Source organism: Centroberyx affinis, unplaced genomic scaffold (genome assembly GCF_046629955.1).
Source record: "Centroberyx affinis isolate AG114_WGS23_722 - 3 ecotype Tasmania unplaced genomic scaffold, CSIRO-AGI_Caff_v1 ptg004277l_1, whole genome shotgun sequence".
NCBI classification, from domain to species: domain Eukaryota; kingdom Metazoa; phylum Chordata; class Actinopteri; order Beryciformes; family Berycidae; genus Centroberyx; species Centroberyx affinis.
This window is the reverse complement of record NW_027282000.1, coordinates 30,866-53,672: the sequence shown is the minus strand read 5'-3', so window position 1 is coordinate 53,672 and position 22,807 is coordinate 30,866. Positions and strand designations below refer to the sequence as shown.

General features: G+C 40.0%; 3 protein-coding genes across 4 annotated transcripts; all 3 read left to right on the top strand.

The window, feature by feature from the left end:
* The first annotated feature begins 509 nt into the window (after positions 1-509).
* LOC139664440 (iron-sulfur cluster assembly 1 homolog, mitochondrial) lies at positions 510-3,152 on the top strand. Its single transcript, XM_071543268.1, has 2 exons — positions 510-625; positions 1,064-3,152. The coding sequence occupies exons 1-2, from the start codon at positions 526-528 to the stop codon at positions 1,210-1,212; spliced, it is 249 nt and encodes an 82-aa protein (XP_071399369.1). The 5' UTR covers positions 510-525; the 3' UTR covers positions 1,213-3,152.
* A 4,023-nt stretch (positions 3,153-7,175) lies between these two features.
* On the top strand, positions 7,176-10,538 carry kiss1rb (KISS1 receptor b). Its single transcript, XM_071543267.1, has 6 exons — positions 7,176-7,395; positions 7,627-7,751; positions 7,962-8,097; positions 8,647-8,885; positions 9,628-9,780; positions 10,302-10,538. Exons 1-6 carry the CDS (start codon positions 7,176-7,178, stop codon positions 10,536-10,538), a joined length of 1,110 nt encoding a protein of 369 aa, XP_071399368.1.
* Positions 10,539-13,042: 2,504 nt separating this feature from the next.
* On the top strand, positions 13,043-22,365 carry psat1 (phosphoserine aminotransferase 1). Of its 2 annotated transcripts, XM_071543269.1 has the most exons (9): positions 13,044-13,259; positions 14,419-14,479; positions 15,055-15,124; positions 16,168-16,373; positions 19,136-19,308; positions 19,985-20,154; positions 20,560-20,688; positions 21,576-21,713; positions 21,954-22,365. In XM_071543269.1, exons 1-9 carry the CDS (start codon positions 13,203-13,205, stop codon positions 22,054-22,056), a joined length of 1,107 nt encoding a protein of 368 aa, XP_071399370.1. In that variant the 5' UTR covers positions 13,044-13,202; the 3' UTR covers positions 22,057-22,365. The 2 variants fall into 2 exon arrangements, with proteins under 2 accessions (XP_071399373.1, XP_071399370.1); XM_071543272.1 differs by lacking the exon at positions 21,576-21,713 and having other exon boundaries at positions 13,043-13,259.
* Positions 22,366-22,807: the final 442 nt, after the last annotated feature.

The following is a 22,807-nucleotide window of genomic DNA, read 5'->3' as shown; positions in this document are numbered from 1 at the left end:
TACATTAAATAAATGTAGTCTGTTCTACCTTAAAACTTTTGGACAATGAACCTCTTGATATAACCATTTCTAAAGACAAATTTGATCTTAAAACGTGTATGAACAAATCAAATAAATGATAAATGTACAGCTGCTTTAGACAGGGATCTTAAACATGGAAAGTAAGACTTCCTTATCAAATGTGGGTCAGGGTAGCTTAAGGAATAAAATAAACTTATAACTGGAAAATTGTAACTTAGTTAATAAGATTTATAGAGTATATGTAATCGAGAGATTGTCTGTCGAGAGATTAATTCAGTGTCATTATGAGGCTCTCCTGCTGGCTGTGGTCCAGTAAACTCTGCAGGGAATACCATGTGAAGTGACTGAAGCAGTTCACCTCTAACTCATCTATCTCCACTGTATTTCCCATCTCTCTTGCTTGTATATTATGGCAAAACTGATCAAACTAAAACTCTAAATGCTGGTGGGTAAAGGGTGAGTTAGACTAAATGCTAGCATGTCTCTGACTCTGTCCAGATTGGTATGAAGGTGGGGGTGAGGACACGCGGTTGCAATGGACTGACTTACACACTGGACTACACCAAGGAGAAGGACAAAGCTGATGAGGAAGTGCTGCAGGATGGTGAGTCATGCCTTATCGTAATATAAGAAAGGTCGACTACATCAGAATGACAACTTGATGTTGATGTAGTTGATAATTGAAAGCTTAGCAGCAAGTATTTGGTTTAAGGTTTTTAAGTTTATTGTTGCACTGTGTAGTAATGCTGATATAATACTGTAGTACCTTTTTTTCCTCTCTGTTGTGATGCGTGCTGTTTTGCTAGCTGAGCAGTGGTGAAATGTTAAGTGCAGCAGTTTGTCCTTGTATCAGTTACTTTCACTCAAATGTATCTTAAATGTTTTTGATAGAAAAAAATGTGTTTTGATAATTGCATTTTGAAAAATGTAACTAATTAAATACATTGTGTTATTGATCAGGGTATTTTATTACTTTCAATTTAACTTTTTGCTGTCATTTCAATAGAGTAGTGACAACACTGCTTTGGTGACTCTCTTGCAGGTGTGAGGGTGTTCATTGAGAAGAAGGCTCAGCTGACCCTTCTGGGAACTGAGATGGACTTTGTGGAGTCAAAGCTGTCCAGTGAATTTGTCTTCAACAATCCCAACATCAAGGGCACATGTGGTTGTGGAGAGAGCTTCAATATCTGAGTATTGCAGAGCCTCCGTCCTCCTGCACCCTCCCTGCTCCAAACCCCGTCCCTTCCCGGATGCCCACGAATAAAGACTGAGTGTTGATGAGGGAGTCGGACATGAGGAATTCTCTGGGATGTGGACGTGCCTGTGCTCCTACTGCTGCTCTTCCTGCAAACTACACGCATACACACAACTCACAAAGCCCAAGTATGCATGCTCACACTTAGAGGAGGGGTTTTACTACTGTCTGTAATAATCAGCGTCACCTCACCGCAATCATTTTCAGGTTCCTACTCAAACTTGTCTCAAGTGCTGTTTTTTTCTGGGCCCCATATAGATGGCATAATCTGTAGTGCTCTGCATCTAAACACATACACTTTGTCCTGGACCTTAGAAGGACCTTGGTAGCTTAGTGTTTTTAATTTAGTGAATAGCTACCATGTTACACATATGGCCACTATTTACAGAATTTACATCATATCACGCCATGATTTGAATGTATGATGAAGTGGTACAAAGTGGCCAAAGTTGACTTGATCAAGCTGAAGTGGGGTAAACTAAGAGAGTGAAACATGTTCCTATTAAGTATTTTGTGTTTTTATATTTGAATCTATCCACCAAAATCCAAAGATGTTATGATCAACATCAACTGTTTGTAAAACCACACATTACAGACAATGTCCCATTATGCAGTGTCACGTACCAGCAGTGTGCAAAAGTGGAAGAGTTCCTGAGTGTCTTGAAACTGGTTTAGCAGTTTGTAAATTCTTTGTTTGAAAAGTAAAGAGTATATATTTGTGTGTGTATATTTAAAGAATGTAAATCTCCCTCAAACCGCAGCATAACGCACAAAAACTTGTATCCCTCACATAAGTATATATGAGGTTTATGTTTGTTTCTTTTTGCTCAGTCAAAGCCAGAAGGACTATGTGTTTGTATAGACTGTGTGCAGATTTGTAACTCGTGCAATATGTGTGTGTACAGATGATATGAAATATCTAGAATAAATAGCTTAATCAAGCAATTTTACACTGTGTGACCACTGTTTTGTGTTCAGCAGTGGAAATGTGAAAACACTAGGCTAGAACAACAGAAAATGCATTCTATCCTGTTTGCATGTTTCCAACTTGTCTGCATTTGGCAAAACTGAAGATAGTTTATAGTACAATGTACAGAATGGAGTAATTAAGTAAAATTGTTAAGGATTTTTTTTAATGTCAAAAAGACATTAATGCTTACACTGTTGTTTTCCTTTATAATGTAACTGGTACCAGGGTGACTATTACATCATAAATGAAATGATTAACTGTCAACCAGATGGAGTTAGTGTGGCTGCTACCACATAATGGCCAGAGTTTGTTCATTTTGTTTCTGCCCTGTTGTGAATCTCGGGTTTTAGTTCTTCATACCCTGCACCTCGAGGGACTCTATCCCTAGATGAGGTCATATTGAGTCCTGCAATGACTCAGCTGTTTTGACTTGTTTTCATTTTGCCTCTGGATTGTTTGAGATTCAACCAGGAGAAGTGGGGATTTATTTAGGTTTATTTTCATCACCCTAATTTTTTTTGGCCGTATCATTACAAAGCTAGCAACTGGGACACTTCACTTGATTTTCAAGGTCCTGTGAATAATGGAAAATCAAAAGGAGAGAGATCGTGAGAGCAGAGAGTCCTATGGGTTCAAGGTATAGACGAAAATAATGCATTTTTGTTGTTAGAAATTGTCTAATGGCTTACATTAAGCCAAATAGAGGTGTTTCCCCATTTATAAGACTACATTACTCTTAGCTCTAGAGGTTTCAAGACATTGAAAATTGCTCTGTGAAGTTCTTGGTGGTTTGAACAATTTGGGGCTCAATAGGAAGATCTTGGCTAGGAGTGATGGAGTGGTGTGCTGATATTTTAATCTTGGCTTGTTTATTCAGTATTTAGAAAAATCGAAACTTTGCTCACGGTCCCTTCAATAAAAAATTATTTGCATATCTACACCTTTCAAGATCATTATACATCATTTAATCTCAGAGGAAGGTAAAATGGATGATCTTTGACCAAAGCTGTAGTAGTCTTTGTCTCCTCCTGAATCAGCAGAGTGAAATGATGTAGTGAAGCTTTTTATTCTTTCACTTCCTTCTGATTTTATTTTAAATGTTAAAGTGTTATGAAGTATACATACCAAGCAAGTAAGGCCAGTCACATTTGCCTTTCAGTATGAAAAAGTCCTTCAAAAGACAGTCTTGTGATGTATTTGAGCCCTGTGTTAGCATGTAATTAGAAATGCTGATTCATAGTCAGTTGTCTGGGCAACTTCACTGCTGCTTGTCTCTCTCTTTCTACTACATTTCTTAGATTTCAGAGTTATTGAAGCCTTTGGCTGTGAAGAAATCCCCACCTTGCAATACCTTACATGGTAGTCCCCCAAACGCCAGCACCCCCCTCCTCGTCCCAGAGATCACAGGACGCACTTCTAACCCCTGTGGGACTTTTGGGTCCAGAGCCTTCCTCCCTGAAAACATCCGCCAACTGTCTAATTGTCAGTTTAAGAGGCGGGACTACCGGCATGAAACCGCACCTCCCACTGACTCAGTCCCTGTTCCTGCTCCTCCAACTGGCATGGCCTCCTCTGCACTGACTGGACAAGAGGGACAAGTGCAGTGCAGCTTGGTGTCCTATAATGCTGTCGTCCTTGCAAACCTGGTAGCAAAAGATACGCTGCTGCCCTCTGGTTCGCTGTCCTCCACTGGAGAGCTGTTCAAACGGGGAGAGATATGTCCGCACATCCTGGGTGTGCAGGCGTGGACCAAGCAGCCGTCATGTGAAGCATGGTGGAGGCCGCCGGTCAGAGAGGCGTCTCCCAAAGTCGGTCAGTAAACCATCAGAGAAACATGGCAGTTTTTCAGTCATATGTGTACATCCCTTATTACTTCACAGACTGGAAGGCCAGGGTTTAGTCCCTATGTGACAGGAGTGCTTTCTTATACCTGACCGTGTGCTTTGAACTTACCAATGGAGCAAGAGAAAAGACAAATTTCTCCTCAGGGGATCAATAGAGTATCACATTACTGACAGACCAATCAATCAATAAAGGGCCATTCACTGATTGTCGGATTGCTTGATCCCAATCCAGGGCTGAGCAGTGAGTGGTACTTTGAGGACTTGATGGACCTCCAGAGGAAGCTGTTCTGGGGCGTCCTGCAGAAATCAGGGGGCCCAAGACACTTTGACACAGTGGCCTGGCCGCCGTCAAGGGTGTCGCGCTCCAAGTGCATCACACATCACCACGGTGACTCCTGGGAACACTGCTCACCTCCTCTCATCTGACTAGTCCACTTTTTCAACACCCGATTAGAAAAAACACACACTACACACACTAAATTCATACACAGACATGCAGCCCTAAATTCAAACACACACTCCAGCAAGCATCATACACACACACACACACACACACACACATACATACATCAGTCGAATACACATGCTCACTCAGACCATGCACCAGTATTAGAACAATAAATTAATGCCTGAAAACAGACTGAATGTGATTGTAGAAACCTGGAGTCTAATGCTTTTCTTCATCAGTAAAGATAAAATCAATAGCAGCAAAAATAATTTGATTTGTACGTCATAGCCTATAGGATATTTTGTTTTTTGTGACAGACCAATCAGTGTTGTGGCACTCTTTTAAGGTAGGAAAACTATTGAGATGTGTGAGAACAGATGTCAAGTGTAACAGTGTCTAAAATGCAGATTATAATAAGGTAAAAATCCATTACATAAATACACACTATGACAGTACATAAATAAGCTGGTGGAGCTTTCTGTTACTCAGTAATGAATCAATAGATGCATTTCCAAAGTAAAACCAGTAGAGGAAAAGGCAAACATTTCTTTTTTTATTTGGGGTCAAAAATGCAAAACATTTGGAGTGATATTTAGTCTAACAGGCTAAATGTGGCTCTATGTGGCTCCACGCTATGTGGAGGTTGTTTGAAACCTAGGGAGCTGGTCTTAAATGTCATCTATTATTGAATGGCCTATTTCACACTGTGTTGAAATATTGTGAAGCAAAGTCCACACTACAGTCTAAAATCCATCTGAGATATATTAAAGGGGCCTGATATTAGATTTATTTGCAAAAGAGGCAAACTTACTATGAATACATTATTCAGAAGCCCAGAATACAACCTAAAGATGTCTGATATAAACCGTTATGCAAATTTTAGCTCCCAATGCAATTTACTTAATATTATTTTTATAGAGCTGTTTTTTAATTGATCTCAAGCAAATTTTAGGGAGTTAATACTTTTTTTTTAGTGACTGTACAGTACATTCCCACATACATGAGTATGCATATGCACATTCCATGCTTGGGTTTTAAAATGGCTGTAGGGCTTCAAACAATACACACCCAGAAGAGATTGTAGCATTGATCGTAGTGTTCCCTAAACTAAATAATGTCAATTTCTCAGCTTCTACTTGAGGCTGCTACAGTGCAAAGTCATGCACACCATGGGGTCGCTTTATGAATACAGGCCAATTTATATATTTTATTTAATTTATATTTATGTTCTAATTTTACCAAAAGCCCATGTATGGTTTACATTTCTCTTTTCTCTTTTCTCATTTTTAATCCAATGTGAACATTTAAAATCCTGCCTAGCTATATGTGTTCAGCTGAATGTATGTATTCATACATACATGGACACATATGGACATGCTACAGTATAATATCCACTTTCATTTTTTCTTTCCTCACTCTTGCACATAGTCATCGCTGAACATGCAGCGACCCCGACCCTCCACACCACACAGATTCTTACATAATGTAAATTTTGATGATTATTGTTCATTATCTTTTGTAAAAGAAAAACAAACAACTCCAAAACACACAACACAGCCCCTCGTCCTCAAGCGCTCCACTTGTGTCAAGCTGTGCAATTGGCAAGGCTTGCTACATGTAGCTTTGTAGCCATGGCAATAAAGGATGTAATGACAGCCTTAGAAATGGTTTGCTACTGCTGGAAGTGGAGGGAGACCACGCTGTACTGTCACCATGACCCTGATCATCCTCCATGTTTCCCACTGAGACACACTTCAGCCCCTCTCTCTTCCCAGTCTGCCAGAGAGTTAGGGTCAAGCCAACTGCAGTTATTTCATACAGGGCACTGAGTCCTGGTAAATTACAGCAGATGATGGGGAGTGTATCTAAAGTCTCCTCTCTCTCTCTTTCTCTCTCCCTCTCTCTCTCCCTCTCTCTCTCTCTCTCTCTCTCTCTCTCGCTCTCGCTCTCGCTCTCTCATACACACACACACACACACACACACTCACACACGTACACTAACAGTAAATGGCAGAAACCACTTTTGTATTTTCCATATTCCCCCCTCCCTCCTCGAGCTGCGATGGTCTATAACAGCTTTCATCTCAGAGCAGCAGAGACAGAGCAGCAGTCTGGCCGGACCACTGACCAATGGGACTAAACATTTGTTTAAAGAGCGGAGAGAAGAACACTGCAGGGACAAAAACAGGTGACTGAAGCTTATTATCTTTGATGAGGATAAATTAAAAGAAAACACAGCAAGCTTTGACAATTTACTTTGTTTCCTGTCTTTTTGGCTTGCTCAAGCTAGTAAAGCAATGTATTTTTGATCAAATGTGATCAAAGCCAAATTAAGTTGAATAATCATTTCAAGAATAATGTGCATTAAGGCTAAAATGCAAAAAAATATCTTAAAAAGAATAATGTGCATTGATATCATAGACTGATTCATGATTTATTTTGTTGAAATTCCTAATTATTGTCATTACAGATAGATAGATAGATAGATAGATAGATAGATAGATAGATAGAGTAAATGCATAGCATTTTCTGCACATACTGTATTAACATTGGCTGAGGTGCTACCTAATTAAAATCTGTGTTACAGAAACATTCCATATGCTGCAGGATTAGACAGGGTGACTCTGATTTGTCACGATGACAGCGGACTCGACAGCCAATGACCTTCCAGACTGTGGGTCTGTCTGCAACCAGTCAGCGGCTCTGGAGGGCCAGGGGCCTCCGGTGCTGGTCGATGCCTGGCTGGTGCCCACCTTCTTCGGCCTCATCATGCTGGTCGGCCTGGTGGGGAACTCGCTGGTCATCCATGTTGTCACCAAGCACCAGCAGATGAAGACCGTCACCAACTTTTACATAGGTAACATTTCTCATTTTTGTGGCAACATAGACACGTTAAGTTCAGCACAAACAATAAAGTCACATTTTCACAACAGAGATGAGTAAGCTAGCTAAATAAAGCAGAGATTCAACAGAAACGTCTAGTGAAAAGTAAATATAAATACTGTAATAATAATACTGCTGTGGTGCATGTGGAATTGCAGTGTGTTTCTCTGTTTAGGAACTACTCTAGGCATCTGTTCTCTCACAGTAAACCTGGCTACTACCGATATCCTGTTTCTGGTGTGCTGTGTGCCCTTCACAGCCACGCTCTACCCTCTGCCCAGCTGGGTCTTTGGAGACTTTATGTGCCGACTGGTAAACTACCTTCAGCAAGTGAGATGATACTGCTTGCATGTCCGCACACGCACACACACACACACACACACACACATCAACTCTTTGCATAGGCCTGGAAATGCTTCTAGTGACAGTAGTATCGTAGTTTGCATAAGAAACACAATTAGCCCATCTTCGTCAGACAGTCATCTGAGTGTGTGTGTGTGTGTGTGTGTACGTGTGTGTGTGTGTGTGTGTGTGTTCCAGGTGACTGCCCAGGCAACTTGTATCACTCTGTCAGCCATGAGTGTGGACCGGTGCTATGTGACGGTCTACCCCCTGCAGTCACTCCACCACCGCACCCCTCGCATGGCACTGGCCATCTCCATATCTATCTGGATAGGTACCGCGCGCGCACACACACACACACACACACACACGCCCACAGCCTTACACACACCGTGGCAATGAGACAATGGTAATGAGATATTACAATAACTAATGCGACAACTTTCAATGACCATCACCAGGATGTGATGAAAAGAAATATAGTTATGCAGCAGCTCAAGAGAATGCTAATCTGCTAATCTGTGCTAAAGATGATGACCCAACAGAATATTGTCTACATGTTACTTTGGAAATTAGCCTGTTGAGTTACTTTCTACTCTACTACTACTCTACTAATGTTTACAGGACGAATGATGAAAAACACTGTTTGAGGTGCAAACTTGTCATTTTTAGATTTTGTTTTGCCTGTATCATCTCCTTGGAGAACACTTATTGTCAGGAACATCCCTTCACAACTCAAAAAAGTCATTTTTCACTTCATGTGGTCTTTAAACCGCTCCACACACAGTCAGTAACCTGCAACTTTCACTTTGAAACATGACCAAAGCGTGCTCCTATGGCAGCAATTGATGCCATTGGTAAAAACAGCCCCTGTCGTCTCTAGGCTCCTTGCTTCTGTCCATTCCTGTGGCTCTGTACCAGCGCCTGGAGGCCGGCTACTGGTTTGGCCCACAGACGTACTGCAGCGAGGTCTTCCCTTCTGCTCATCTCCAGAAAGTCTTCATCATCTACAGCTTCCTGGCCGTCTACCTCCTGCCTCTGCTCACTATCACCGCCTGCTACGCCTTCATGCTCAAGCGCATGGGCCAGCCCAGCGTGCAGCCCACCGACAGCATCTACCAAGTGAGAGAAACACAGGAGAACTGTCAAGTTACTTTTGTATGTTTATTTTGAAAGTGAGAAAAAATCTTAAAGTGAAAAAAAGGTTTGGAAGTAGAAAAAAAAGGTTTTGAAAGCAAAAAAAGTGAAAATCTGTTTTGGATTCCTTCCTTCCTTCACTTAAATTGTTCTTTTTTTATTTATTAATTTATTTATTGTATTAATTCAAATCTTTTTTTTCTATTCATTTTCATTCAGATATTGTTTTCATTCAATCAAATCTCTTTTCACAAATCTCATTTTACAAGCTATCGTCATATTAAGATAATCAAGAGTGTGTTGGCAAAGTATCCAGTCAATATTGCATACTGGATATAATAATATTGCTGTCATGGCTCAGCTATACATTCAACCATGTTGGTCAGTGGAAACAGATGTGATTGACCTGTTACTCACCTGTCATAATCTCCCTCACTACGCTGCTCTCTTCTACACCTTACCACCAAAAAGATTTGAGTGAATGAAAAAAGAGATTTGAGTGAATGAAAAAAGAGATTTGAATGAATGAAGAAGAGATACTAATTGTAAGTGAAAGGAAAAGAATCCAAAACTGGAAACTTTTATTCACTTTCAAACCTTTTTTTTGACTTTCAAAATAAAGACTCAAAAGTAACTCCATAGGGAACAGCTCTTGATCATTACCAAGTCTTCTTCTCTGTCAGTGTCACATCTCCCCTCAGTCTCACCACATTTCTTCCCCCTCCAGCTGCAGGCTCAGTCAGAGCGGGCAGCAGCAGTGCGGGCGCGGGTCTCCCGCATGGTGGTGGTGATGGTGGCCCTGTTCCTCGTCTGCTGGGGCCCCATCCAGGTCTGCATCCTCCTGCAAGCCTTCGGTCTCCGCAGTTACGTTCTCTATAAGGTGACTGGATGTCTTGTTGTGATCTTATTCCATTTTCATATTTTCATGATTGAATGAATCTCAGTTTGCCTTGGTAGGTGATGCCATCACTGTCTTTACCCCAGTGTTCCCCATATATATTTATGTTAGTTGTAACCCAAAAACTGTTCTCATTTAAATATATAATTAGGATAAAAGCACAAATTCTATACATGACATGTTTGTGTTTTTGAGGGTAATGGCAATAGTCAAATTTGTTTCACATTTTCTTTTGCTGAGATGACCCATTACTGCTAAATGAATAAAGAGGAAATACTCATATAGCCTATTGAAGTAAAAAAAAAAAAAAGAGATTACTTAAAATGAAGTAGCCTGGGTAAATTCTCAAATGCTCACATTTATCATGCTCCCTCCAGATGGGGTGTGGATCAAACGTTAGTTTTGCTTTTCCAGTGATACTGAAAAACACGGCTGTGGTGACCTAGATTGGTGACATGGATCAATGCTTTTTGTCTAAATCTGTCTGGATTTTGCGTCCACAGCTGAAGATCTGGGGTCACTGCATGTCTTACTCCAACTCCTCTGTCAACCCGCTGGTTTATGCCTTCATGGGCAACAACTTCAGAAAGGCCTTCAAACATGCCTTCCCTGCCATGTTTGTGTGGCGTGCCCGGGCCAGAGGCCGGGTGGGGAACAGAGACGCAGAGGAGGAGGGAGAGAGGGAATGCCAGGCACCCAAAGGAGATACAGAGATGCACTTTCTTTCATCTGGATCCTAAAGGCCACGCTGGGCATTCGGACACCGTACACTCATTGTTTATTTATAGTTGTTCTGGAGATGAGAGCAGTCTACTCACTATTGTAGATGTACACACACACACACACACACACACACAGAGTCATAAATAGAAACTATCCTGGCACAATGTGAGCTTAATACAGAAAGCACTAAGAACACCAGTAAGTGACAGGTTAAAACACACACACACACACACACACACACACACAGGGTGTGTAGAGGAGTAACGCCTGCCATGTGATTTTGCCTCTCGTGACCTGCATGAGCTGCTGAAAATACAATTATCTTGATCACATTTTTCTATGGTAGCAATGCTGATCAGTTAGATTTTACTGAATGTCAAAATGTTGAGTTCCTTCTTCACAATTACTCAAGGAGGTGTGAACACTAGAAACAGCTATATTTTTACAAAGAAAATAGTGTGCAGGGTAATACTTCTTGATTGTAATTATTACTGGCTGTCCCAAGGAGTGACTGCATCATTAGCAAAGGGCAACATGTTAACTCTGCCCTGTTGAAGGTAATGAATCTTTTAAAAGTGTTACAGTAAGAATTTGGTGCAAGAAGCGCAAGCACTCCGTTTTATTCCACCTTAAAGCAATGCTATGGAGTTTTCCTGAAAAAGGATGCAAATTTGTTAACATTCTAATTTTCCCCCAGATATACGTTGGTGTGTTGTTGCCTAGACTACAATATTAATTAATATCTTCCCTTATAAGGCAGTTGCTCAGTTAGCTTTGTGATTTTTTTCAAAAGTGCATTGTTTCCTCCTCTTTCCTCCACTTGTTTACTCTTTTTTCCTCCCCAACATGTTTGAAGGACAGGTGGGCTGTAGTCTTATTTCTTGTTGGAGCCACTAGGTGACGCTTTTCCTTAATAGTCTGTGGCTATAGTTTACTTAGTTGCTATAGTAACAGAATATGGGTTGCCCATGTCACCTCACCTCACCTCACCCCTCACATCAAGCAAATTAAGCATTAGCTGCAACAGCATCTTTTGGTGCCTTGCAGAAGGAACAACCATACAGGACCTACATGGAATTAAAAGTGATGATGGTAATTTGTAAACAAGAAAACTAATTAGGAACATGTAGAAGAAGTTTTGAACAGGTCACATTTCGCCAGCAAATCTGCACAGCTCAGTCATTTAAATCAATTGTCTTATTTGGCTACAAGATCATTACAAGCTGCAGTTTATTTCACATGCTTGTACTTACAGTAGGGATGCTGTTTCATGTAGGTTTAAAAATTAAAGGTAGCATATAAAATTAGGTTTTCGTACAATGTTTCATGCTATGCTATAGATACAACATTATTAACAATTAAGTTTAACAATGTCAGTATAATGTTCATGATTGTGAAAGACTTACTGTGAATATTGTATTTTGTGTTAGTCCACCTACCAAGTTGATTGTCACTGAATAGTATTTTCCTGTGAAAAGGTTTGCAGTGAATAATAAGCACAAATTATGAAGTAAAGGGTCTAACATACAATAACTACAATACACAATACACAACTAGTAGACTTTTCTCAGTCTTGGTGTGTGTGTGTGTGTGTGTGTGAGAGAGAGAGAGAGAGAGAGAGAGAGAGACGGCTACAAAACAGTACAATAACTAGTGGATTTTTCTGTTTTTGTCTTTTCTCTGTTTTTGTCTCGTGCATGTCTGGGCGCGCGCGTGTACTAGCATCACATATTTGTGGCGTGACAGTAAAGCCAATCAGATCCTGTCCCCTCTAAATCGATATCCTCCAATGATAACAAAACAGACCGTCTGGAAATGTGACATCGGCCAATGGGATGGCTGGCTGCGCTTTGTGGTCCTCATGCTGCCTTCAAGTGTTGTTGGAAATATTGGAATTTCTATAGAGTGGACATGAACGACCCAACCAAGTGGTAAATACGAACGAAAGGGGATACCCTTACCTAATTGGCGAGATGAGACAGTTTCCTTAAATTATGTATTTTATTATTATTATATGTCATTGTTTGGCATTCTTTGTCAATAATTAGTATTGGTGTATGTAACTTGTTTTGTTGTTTTTTAATAAATTAAACCACCAAAAAAAAAGGATTTTTGTACATTTCGTCCATTTAGGGATGGGTGACATCGACAAAATCAATATCATACTAATCATAAGAATTTCTTTAATTATCAATATGCAATGATATCTGCTAACGTGCAAAAATGACGTTAAATTATCAAATTGATATTCATCTTGTTGAACGTAATGTAAAGTATGATAAAACTGTAATTTCCGAATAGAATTCCCTAATTTGTTTCAGATCTCAGTTCGTGAGATATTTTAATGAATATATGCTTTTATTATTAATGTAGACAACAAATTAAACTAGTATTTGGGAATTGTGCATCACAATAACTCGATGTCGTTATTTCGTCACAATATTTTTCTACTGAAAGATGATAAACGATGATAACAAGAACTTTTACACCCGGAAGTACGAGCTCACGAGGAGAACTTGAAGGCAACATTTTACGCCGAGCGATTGTATCCAGGATTCCACGCCGAGGATAGGAGCAGGAGTGAAAAAAGCAAAAGCTAGAGGAGAAAATCAGCTCTTTCGCGTCACTGAACTCAACGGAGGCAACAGCTACTCATCCAACACCAGAAACCATTTCGCATCATGGAGCAGAAACAAACCATCAACTTCGGCGCTGGACCTGCGAAACTCCCGCAATCCGTAAGCTCAGATCAGATCCGCATGCTGATTGTGTAATGCGCCAAGAAGCACTGAAAAAGACAAGTTGAAAGTGTGTCATTGCAAGGGGAAAAAATTTCACTTTTCTCAATGCAATGCTTTGAGATTTTCAGTGATGAAAGCCATTTTTTTTGCAGATGCATCCTTATGAAACAGACTGTGATGGATATTTGTAGTCTTTTTATTTCCCTGTGGTTGATGACAGTGACATGCAAATATATTCGCAAAACAGCATTTGCATGTTTTGTTCACGTTGAATCCGCTTCTCCGATTTTCCTCATGGGGAAACAAAGTGACATGCAGATGTCAGCGAAAATGACTGGCCCTCGCTTGACTGCTGTCGACTTGACGTTTGTAGGCAAACCGACTGGCTCAAACAGCGAGTTGAGTTGCATCAGCCTCTTTCATTCATGTGGAAATTACTCCTTTTGTGCTTCGCAGTAGCTGCAACCTCTAGATGGCAGAAAAACTTCTTGCCTAAGTGCTTGTCAGAACATAAAATATTCACAGCTGTCATATATCAGACTTTGTACAAATGTGAATGTTAATACATTAAGTTAAAAGTTAGATCGTCTTTTTTAAAGTAGGCTTACTCTGCTTTCTTGATTGATTGATATATGGCTCGAGACTCAATTCTTGGCCAGATACTGTTCTCTTATTAGTTTATGTTAGCCCTCTGTAATATTATTTGCTGGCATACGACCCATTTTCACTGCTATGCTGACAATATTTAGCTGTTATTGCTCTGTTAATTCAAGCACTCCCAGTAGGTTTTGCTTTGACATGACTGTTCAGCTGGATGTCCCAAAACTTCCATCAGCTAAATTCAGAACTGAGGTCCTTGTTATTGGTTTAGTCTGTCTGTCAGTCCTCTATGAACACACATGCAGCCTGTATCTTAGATTTTTAGACTTATCTGTACCAACTTGGGTTATTGACAAAGACTAAAACCCAGTCCCTGCTCTAATCTGTTTGCCTGTTAGTTTTAGAATTGATTTTACTGATTTCTTTTACAGCATCTGGCCTCTAGCTACAGCTCATATATTTTAACCCCCTGAAAAAATCCTTCCAAATCTCATAATTTCAGATTTTTGTAGCCTTAAAGAGATGCATTTAATTTGTGACATGTCATCTATTGCAGGTGCTGCTTCAAGCACAGAAGGAGCTCATCAACTACAGTGGCATTGGTATTAGTGTTCTTGGTGAGTATAACTATAATAGAAGAATATTGGTTGCATGCACCCTTCATATTCAATACATGAAAAGGAATCTTGTGAAATGACCCACCTGCAGATCCACCTAGACGTGTTGTTTCACTACATACAGTGTGTTGTGAACTTTAAAGTTGCATTTGCAAAGTTGCAGTTCACTAAAAAAGAACAATGTTGAATTCGTACCTCATATCTTTCACACACATTATGTGTCTAGTGACTCTGTGGAGTGTGTGTTATCATGTGAAAACCTCATAATACCAGTTTTGGTGATATTCATGTTTTCACTTCAACTGAAGGAATCCATACTCCTCTATGGGTTGAGAAAGTTGGATTAAAGTTAAAGAGACGTTGCGCTGATTCATGAAAACTGATCTATACAATGTGAAGAAGCTTATCAACAGTGTAAAATAGCTGATCCCTATTTCCTCACTCAGTGGAAGTTGCTCTGGATAAGTGTGTCAACATTAAATGACACAGATGTGAATGAAATTAGCTAAAAACTGAGTAAATGCCTTGCTGTCTGTATGATTAAATTCAAATGTGATTTATTCTGTTCAAACCAGAGATGAGTCACCGATCGTCAGACTTCAGCAAGATTCTGAACACGGCAGAGAATCTCCTGCGAGAGTTGTTGTGAGTACTTCATCTGAAAAACACTGGTAAAGACACATTCAATTTGCTGGCTGCTTTGGCCTCAACTCTGTAGCACTTGTTCCTACATGCCAGACTGCTGAGTGCATTCAGCAAGGTGCCAACGCAGGCAGCAGTGTTGCGATGATGAAAGCACAAACAGCTTGGCACACAGGCAGCTCTGACATGGTGTTTGTCAGTCTAATAGGTGTGTTTCTCCACATGGTCGACCCTAGAAACACCTGGAAGACTTGACTAGCCTTGCTATGCTTCCATTAGTATGATAAAGAAACTGATAATCTTGCAAGCTTGCAAAGAGTTTGTGCATTTAGAAAGCATCTGTTTGACTTTTCCACCTTCAGTCCTTCAAGCACCTGCATGTCAACCTTTTGAATATTTGCAGGAATACACATCGTGCTTTTAATGTGCTGTCAACAAAACACAAGGCATTCAAACTGAACAACATTGTTGAGCTTACACATCAGGGAACAGAGCTGAAAAAACTCACAGTTGAGTCGAGTTGAAAAGGATAATGGTCTAGTAATTGAGGCAAGATTGGTGTCGTGCAAACTGGTAGAACCAGATAATTGTGGTGGAATGTGAGATACTCTTACAGGAACAGATACCATGTTTTACAGTATGTTTTTATTCTGCTGTTTAAAAGTGTTGCCAAGTCTTGTTTTCATGCCCAAATTTGTATTTAGCTTGTATTGGAAATGTTGATTCAGGAGAAACGATAAGCACACAGCATGCATTGATAGTATTTGCAGAACTTTATTTTTTTTTAATACACTGAGTGTGAAACTGATAGTAGGCAAACATTTCACCCACATGAATGTAGCAAATGCCAGAATACCACGGCTATTTTTAGTATATACTAATACTAGTACATACTGATACAAGGCAAAGTGTATCTGTGTATCTGTCAGTATGAATCATTTAGTTCTGTATTTGACTTCAACATGTGGGCTCACTCTGTGGGCATTATGCTGCACACAGTGAGGCCTTTACATTATATCTAACCACAATGACCTTTGTCTACGCAGAAATATCCCAGACAACTATAAGGTGATGTTTCTGCAGGGGGGCGGATCTGGACAGTTCAGCGCCGTTCCTCTCAACCTGATTGGCCTGAAGGAGGACAAGTGTGCTGATTACATCGTGACTGGCACATGGTCTTCAAAAGCTGCAAAAGAGGCAGAGAAATATGGCAAAATTAACGTTGTCCACCCCAAGCTGGATAGTTACACCAGTAAGTCTGTCTGTGTGTGTGTGTGTGTGGAAAAGATTGCATTCCATGTGTGTGAATGGCAACCACTAAAATTTACTGTTAAACATGCTTTTGTGATTTTTTTTTATTTTTTTATGCAACAGGCTGCTATTCATGCAAGAATGCAAACTTTGCAAAACTAACTGTGAAAGTAGGTCAATGGCAACACAGACAAACTGGCTACTAGTGCTAATGGGAGATGGGATGTTCTGTTAAAACCTAATGTAGCTAATGATTCTCGTTGAGTCTCTATTTGAAACAAAGTGCCAACCGCATGCACCTTATACAGTAGACTTCCTCCACGATCAGAAGAAGAAAATCACTGCTGCCATGTGAAAACCTTGTAGCTCTAGTTGTCATTTTTTATGTTCATGTAGTCGACTCTATGCTATACGACCAAATTCCAGATTGATTCATTTTTTGGTAGCACTATAACTCACATCAGTGCCATGCAAACATTAGTGTGCAGCAGATTAATGTTGCCGCTTGGATTTCTATTGTAATAATAATAATAATAATGATGATGATGATGATGATGATGATGATGATGATGATGATGATGATGATGATGATGATGATGATGATAATAATAATAATAATAATAATAATAATAATAATAATAATAAAACTAATTATAATAATAATAACGTTTATTTACTGTATATAGCACAAGTGCAATACAAGTAAAACAAGAAGGCACCACAAGATAAAAGGATAAGAATATATGGGAAAAACAGTATAATAGTAAAATATGATAAGGGACAGCTGTCATGCTGCCTTCAAGTGCTGTTGGAAATATCTTAATTATGAGTTGAGCACACATGAACGACCCAACAAAGCGTTAAATGCATCCAGGAAAGTTGGGACCTTCTTTGAGAACCGAGTTGCAGAGATGTGACGTTTAGTGTGGAAACTTTGTCAACAACTGATGGTAAAAGTGATGGATTATGTTTTTGTTTGGCATTCAATGCATTTAATTAGTGTTGCTGTATGTTTTATATTTCAACTTTTTGGTTAACTTTTAGTTGTCACGCATACAGCAACTTTTGGCTAATAATTTAATCAAAACATTGATTGTATGCATTTTTTAATCTTGAATGCATGACACATCGTATTTACAGCTGCCAAACTCAGAAGCAGGAGCTTACGAGGAGCACTTGAAGGCAGCGTTATACCATCTGTTTTCCCCCAGACTCTGGGGATGATGGGATACAGAATAATTCATCCAAATGTTGAGTTTTAAATTCAAATGTATCACCCTATATATAAATGCCAAATTCATTGTTAAGATTTTATACAAAAATAGGCTAGATCTCTTGAAATACTTATTCTCCATTTGTTCACATTGTGAGAGGCAGGGCATGGGAGTCTGTCTCTGTATACCCATCTAAGATGCTTGTTGTCTGTCTATATTGTAGGTGTGTGTGTATGTGTGTGTGTGTGTGCGTGTGCGTGTGTGTGTGTGGGGGGGTTAATCTGCGTTCAGAATAGTCATTATTATACATTCTGTCTTTGTGCTGACATATAATTAATGAAACAACCGTGAAATTGAACTTTATTGTTTTGCTAACGACCCCCTGTAACTCTCAAGGAACCCAGTCCAGAAACCACTGGACTCGAAAGTAGAGACTGAAAATTGCTTCCAAAAAAAACAAAGAAACAATAAAAACTCTCATTTACCAGCCTTTATCCATGTTCAAGCATGTAACAGTGACAAGTTTCAGTCCCTGACAGGAGGTTTTGTAAATCCAGCCATTTCTGGCCAATGGCGTGAAGGTTTTCTAATTTTGCATTTTAATTCTTTCTTTGAATGTTGAACAGAATTGCCTTCACTGCAGCGTGGGCTCATTTGGGCTCTTATGAGTTGGTCATTGTCATTCGCAGTGCATGAAGGCTATCCCTACACAGAATTTGATGGTCTATTCTAGGCTGTTATGTAATAAACAATAGGGCCGACTAGCAATAAAAGACTCTGGCATGCAGGCAATCTTTCCACATGGTCGTGCCTGATTTTGGACGATGCTTTCAATGCTTTCCTGTTCCTCCTGCTGTGAGGAGCTTTTACTGTGTTTTTTTCTTTGTTAGAATAATGCAGCGTAGTTGGTGGTCAGTAAACAAATCCTTACATCAAATTCAAGGTAAAAATTTTAGAAAATATAACGCAAAACTTCAGACTTCACACACTACTGTCTGTCCGAGGACAGGTTAGTCTGTATTAATGAACATTCCCTACTTTCTCCCATCACCAGAAACAAGCTTTGAGTTTGTCTCTGATATTCTACCAGTATAGAGCTCATTGAGAAAAAGAAAGATTACAGTGTAAATAGAAAATTGAGAGTGACCTTATGAGAGCTGTACTAGAACAAAAGGACCAGACTGGGAAAACAAATTTAAATGTTTTATTTAATAAATGAGTTAGACATTAGAAGGTGCACTAACAATCTTTATAATGGCCTATAAGCAACAAATAAATGAGCGAACAATGGGTGCAGTTACAGGCAAAGGGACAGGCAGCCTATCTGGATTTCGCCAGATTTGCCAGTCTGGCTGTGAAAACAGTGTACTAAGGAAAGAATCAAGTAAGAGGACAATGTGACATCCCTGCCTTTTGGTCCGCTCTTTGGGTTTGGTTTATTTAAGAGGACTAGATTTGAAAACAATAGAGGAGAAAACTGGGGGGAGATGTGGAATGTACCTGCATATGCAAGTTTTTTTTGACCATGTTTTGTCTTTGCTCACCCAAGAGATCCCTGACCCCAGCAGCTGGACTCTGAACCCCTCGGCCTCCTACGTGTACTACTGCTGCAACGAGACGGTGCACGGGGTGGAGTACAACTTCACCCCGGAAACAGACGGGGTGATCCTGGTCAGCGACATGTCCTCCAACTTCCTGTCCCGGCCTGTGGATGTGTCAAAGGTGAGGCGAAGTTTGAATGCTGCTGAATAGAGCATTTAAATGCTTCCATCATACCGATCGATTCTGACCAACATCTTGTCAGCTGCTTCCCTGTGAAGCTTTCAGTCCAAAAATCAACCCCTAACCCCCTCATTACAGAATAAGCATCAATATGTTGATGTTTGGGTGCTTTTGGGGTTGGTTTTTGGAGTGTCCATTGGCTCTGTAGGACTGTATTGGAGAGCCGCACACACAGGCAACATGTAAGTAGTTCTATAGTGAAGTGAATCAAATCGGTATGATGGGGGAAGAGGTTCAGGTCAAAAATGGCCGGAGTTAAGAGAAACATGTCCTGCATATTAATGGCTTGTAAGACACCCAAAAATTTTTGTCATTATCTTCCCACTGAATATTGGACATTTTTTTTGCCCTTTTTGGAACTCTGAAAGAAACTGTCTCCATTCATCTGACATAAGTGTGAGTAGATAATGACAGACATTTTTGGGTGAACTATTCCTTGAAGGTATATTATTTGCTACATAGTTGACTGGTTTAATTGTTTGTTAAGGGATGGTTTTAATGATTGTCTTATTAACCTTCAGGTTTAAATTATTCTGCCCTGCTGAAAGGACGCTGCTCATCACAGAAAAAACGAAACGACTAAAATCAGTTATTAATCTTTTTTTCACATGTGTAGTTTGGGCTGATTTTCGCTGGTGCTCAGAAGAACGTGGGCTGTGCCGGGGTAACTGTGGTCATCGTGCGAGAAGACCTGTTAGGCCACGCCCTGAATGAGTGTCCCATCATCCTGGACTACAAGGTGCAGGCTGGCAACAACTCCCTGTACAACACACCCCCTTGTTTCAGGTACAGACGCACCTCTGTTTTTGTTTTTTGTTTTTATTTGTTTTATTAAAAAACTACAGATTTCTACAGATTGGGTCCTCCTGCTTTCTCTTCCCCATGGCTTCAAGTATTTACACACTCTCGGATGTTAAAACTTAGTTGCTGACATCTATCTAGCTATTGACATCTATGTATTTACTGAAATTATACATTGGATTTTTAACCGGTTTTAATAGCCCAAGGGTCATTGAACGCATTCAACAATCATCATAAGAACAATTATAACTTTGATGTAAGAAAGAGAAAACCACTAAAATTGTAGTTAAGAGATTTTCCCCAGAACAGCAACATGTGATGTGACTTGCTTCCTTTGTGTGTGTGTCTGTGTGTATTTTTAATCTCCCTCATCACCCTGTGTCTGTTCAGTATCTACATCATGGGTCTGGTTCTGGAGTGGATCAAGAACAATGGCGGTACGGCTGCCATGGAGACACTCAACAAGCAGAAGTCTTCCATGATTTATGACATCGTCGATGGTTCTAATGGTTTCTATGCGTAAGTATCAGAGAGCTTCAGCAATAGAGGTTCATTAGGAAAGTCGCGTGAATGCTCAAAGCTCAAAGGAAGGCCAGTGCAGTGTGAATCAGCCTCGCTAATACAAATCCACAGAATGGAGTTTCTTTCAACTAATGAAATATTTGACTTTAATTTGTAGTTAAAACTGCTTTGAGAATGAGGCTTTTAAATACTTGTAGCTGAAATGGCTTGCAGTGTCGGTTGGTCGCTCTTAGCACCGTCCTCCGTCGTTAAGCCATCATGTCACTTCACAGACTTTTACACTGAGGTACGGCCATTTTGAAAGTAATTCAGTGGCTGCCTTAATGGAATCACAAAAAGACATTGGAAAAAATGTCTTATGTCAGAAAATAGCGCAACACTCGAATCTATTCTCTCCAGTGTTGTTCTGTGTATAATGTAGTGCAGTAGTGATCAGGAAAAAAAAGATGTATGCAATGACATTTCCTCATAGTCCAATCATATGCAGCATTAATCTGTAAGTTGTAAATACTGTACTGAAAATGGTCGGTGACCTTTTGTCATCCCATTAATTATTTGATAATATCCAGAAAGCTCCTATGCATTGACTCCTGGAAGACCAAAACATGACCCAGTGATTTAGATTGTTAGAAAATCCATCATTAAATGTTGGAAATTCAGTGAAATTCAACCCACTGGTCCATGAACTGTGCCACATATGTTTTTCCAATATGCCTGGACATCTGAAATTTTGAATGAACCAGGTTCTACTGTAGGCTAAATACATTTTACTGATGCTCTTATCCACAGTGACTTACAATGAGTGCAACAGTAGAATAAACTGATTAGAATAATAAATTGAAAATGTAAATTAGAACTGCTTGGCTCTGTGTCTGTCTGTACAGGTGTCCAGTGGACATGGCGTGTCGGAGCCGTATGAATGTGCCGTTTCGTGTGGGGAAGAAACAGGGAGATGAAGCCTTGGAAAAGGAGTTTCTGGATGGGGCGTCCAAACGTGGAATGATCTCCCTGAAAGGACACAGGTAAGAGTTGACACACAACCTCAGAATACACAAACTGTGAGGTCAAATCCCACCACATGCTTCCTGTAACTCTTCCATTAATATATACTGGAGATATGTTGTTTGCATTCCTCAGCAGGTTCTGTTGTCTGTTGTTGAATGTAAAGCGGCTTTGTATTGTTCTTGTATTGTTGACCCTGCTCCACTCCTGCCTCTACACAGTTACACCTCAACCTTAACAGAGTTTGTCTCCTCCTGCAGGTCAGTTGGAGGAATTCGTGCATCTCTGTACAACGCTGTAACCCTGGAAGACACTCAAGCCCTGGCCAGTTATATGAAAGAGTTCCTGAAGGAACACCAGTAAAAACAGGCCATGCTAACACAGTCAGTTGGCATCTGTCACACACTGACATTCAATCATGTCAGGCCATTCCAAGCAAACCTCTGGTTCATGTTGGATCTGTAAGTTGCACCTGTAGACAGGTGTTTTGTAACACCAATTCATTGTTGCTAATAAGCTTTAACCACTACTAGTGCCAGTAATGTCTTAATCTGTCGGTGTGTTTTAATGGAATTCATGTTTTGAAAGATGTTTTGACTAACAGTGCTTTGATGTACATAGATAATTCTTGTTACCTGTTCAAAGTATATTTACATTCCATTAAATCTAACTTGGCAATATTTATATTTTGCAGTCTTATTTGTGTCCCAAAGTGCTGTTTTCCTAGTGGCTACAGTTTGCAGTTTAGAAGCATTACAGCCACAAGATGGCATTAATTTCAAAGCAATAAAGCTTCACTCCTGGGAAGTGGGAATGAGGTGCTAAGCAACCAAACTGAACTGTACTATGCTGGCCTTGTTACCCTTTCAAGTAGAACTGTTTGATATGTGCAATGTGAGCAAGAATTGCCATGACCTACACAGAGAGGGAATAGATCAACCTTGCTGTTTGAAATTGATGCTCAGTTGCATAAGTTCAACTCACTGATTTGAATGGTTGTGGTGCCTCAAAATACCCCTAACCAGCAACTTTTGTCTACTAATTGTGTTAACCAAGTACACTATGTCAAGCCTAATAAGACTTATATGGCTAATGGAAATTCCTCTTCACTCAA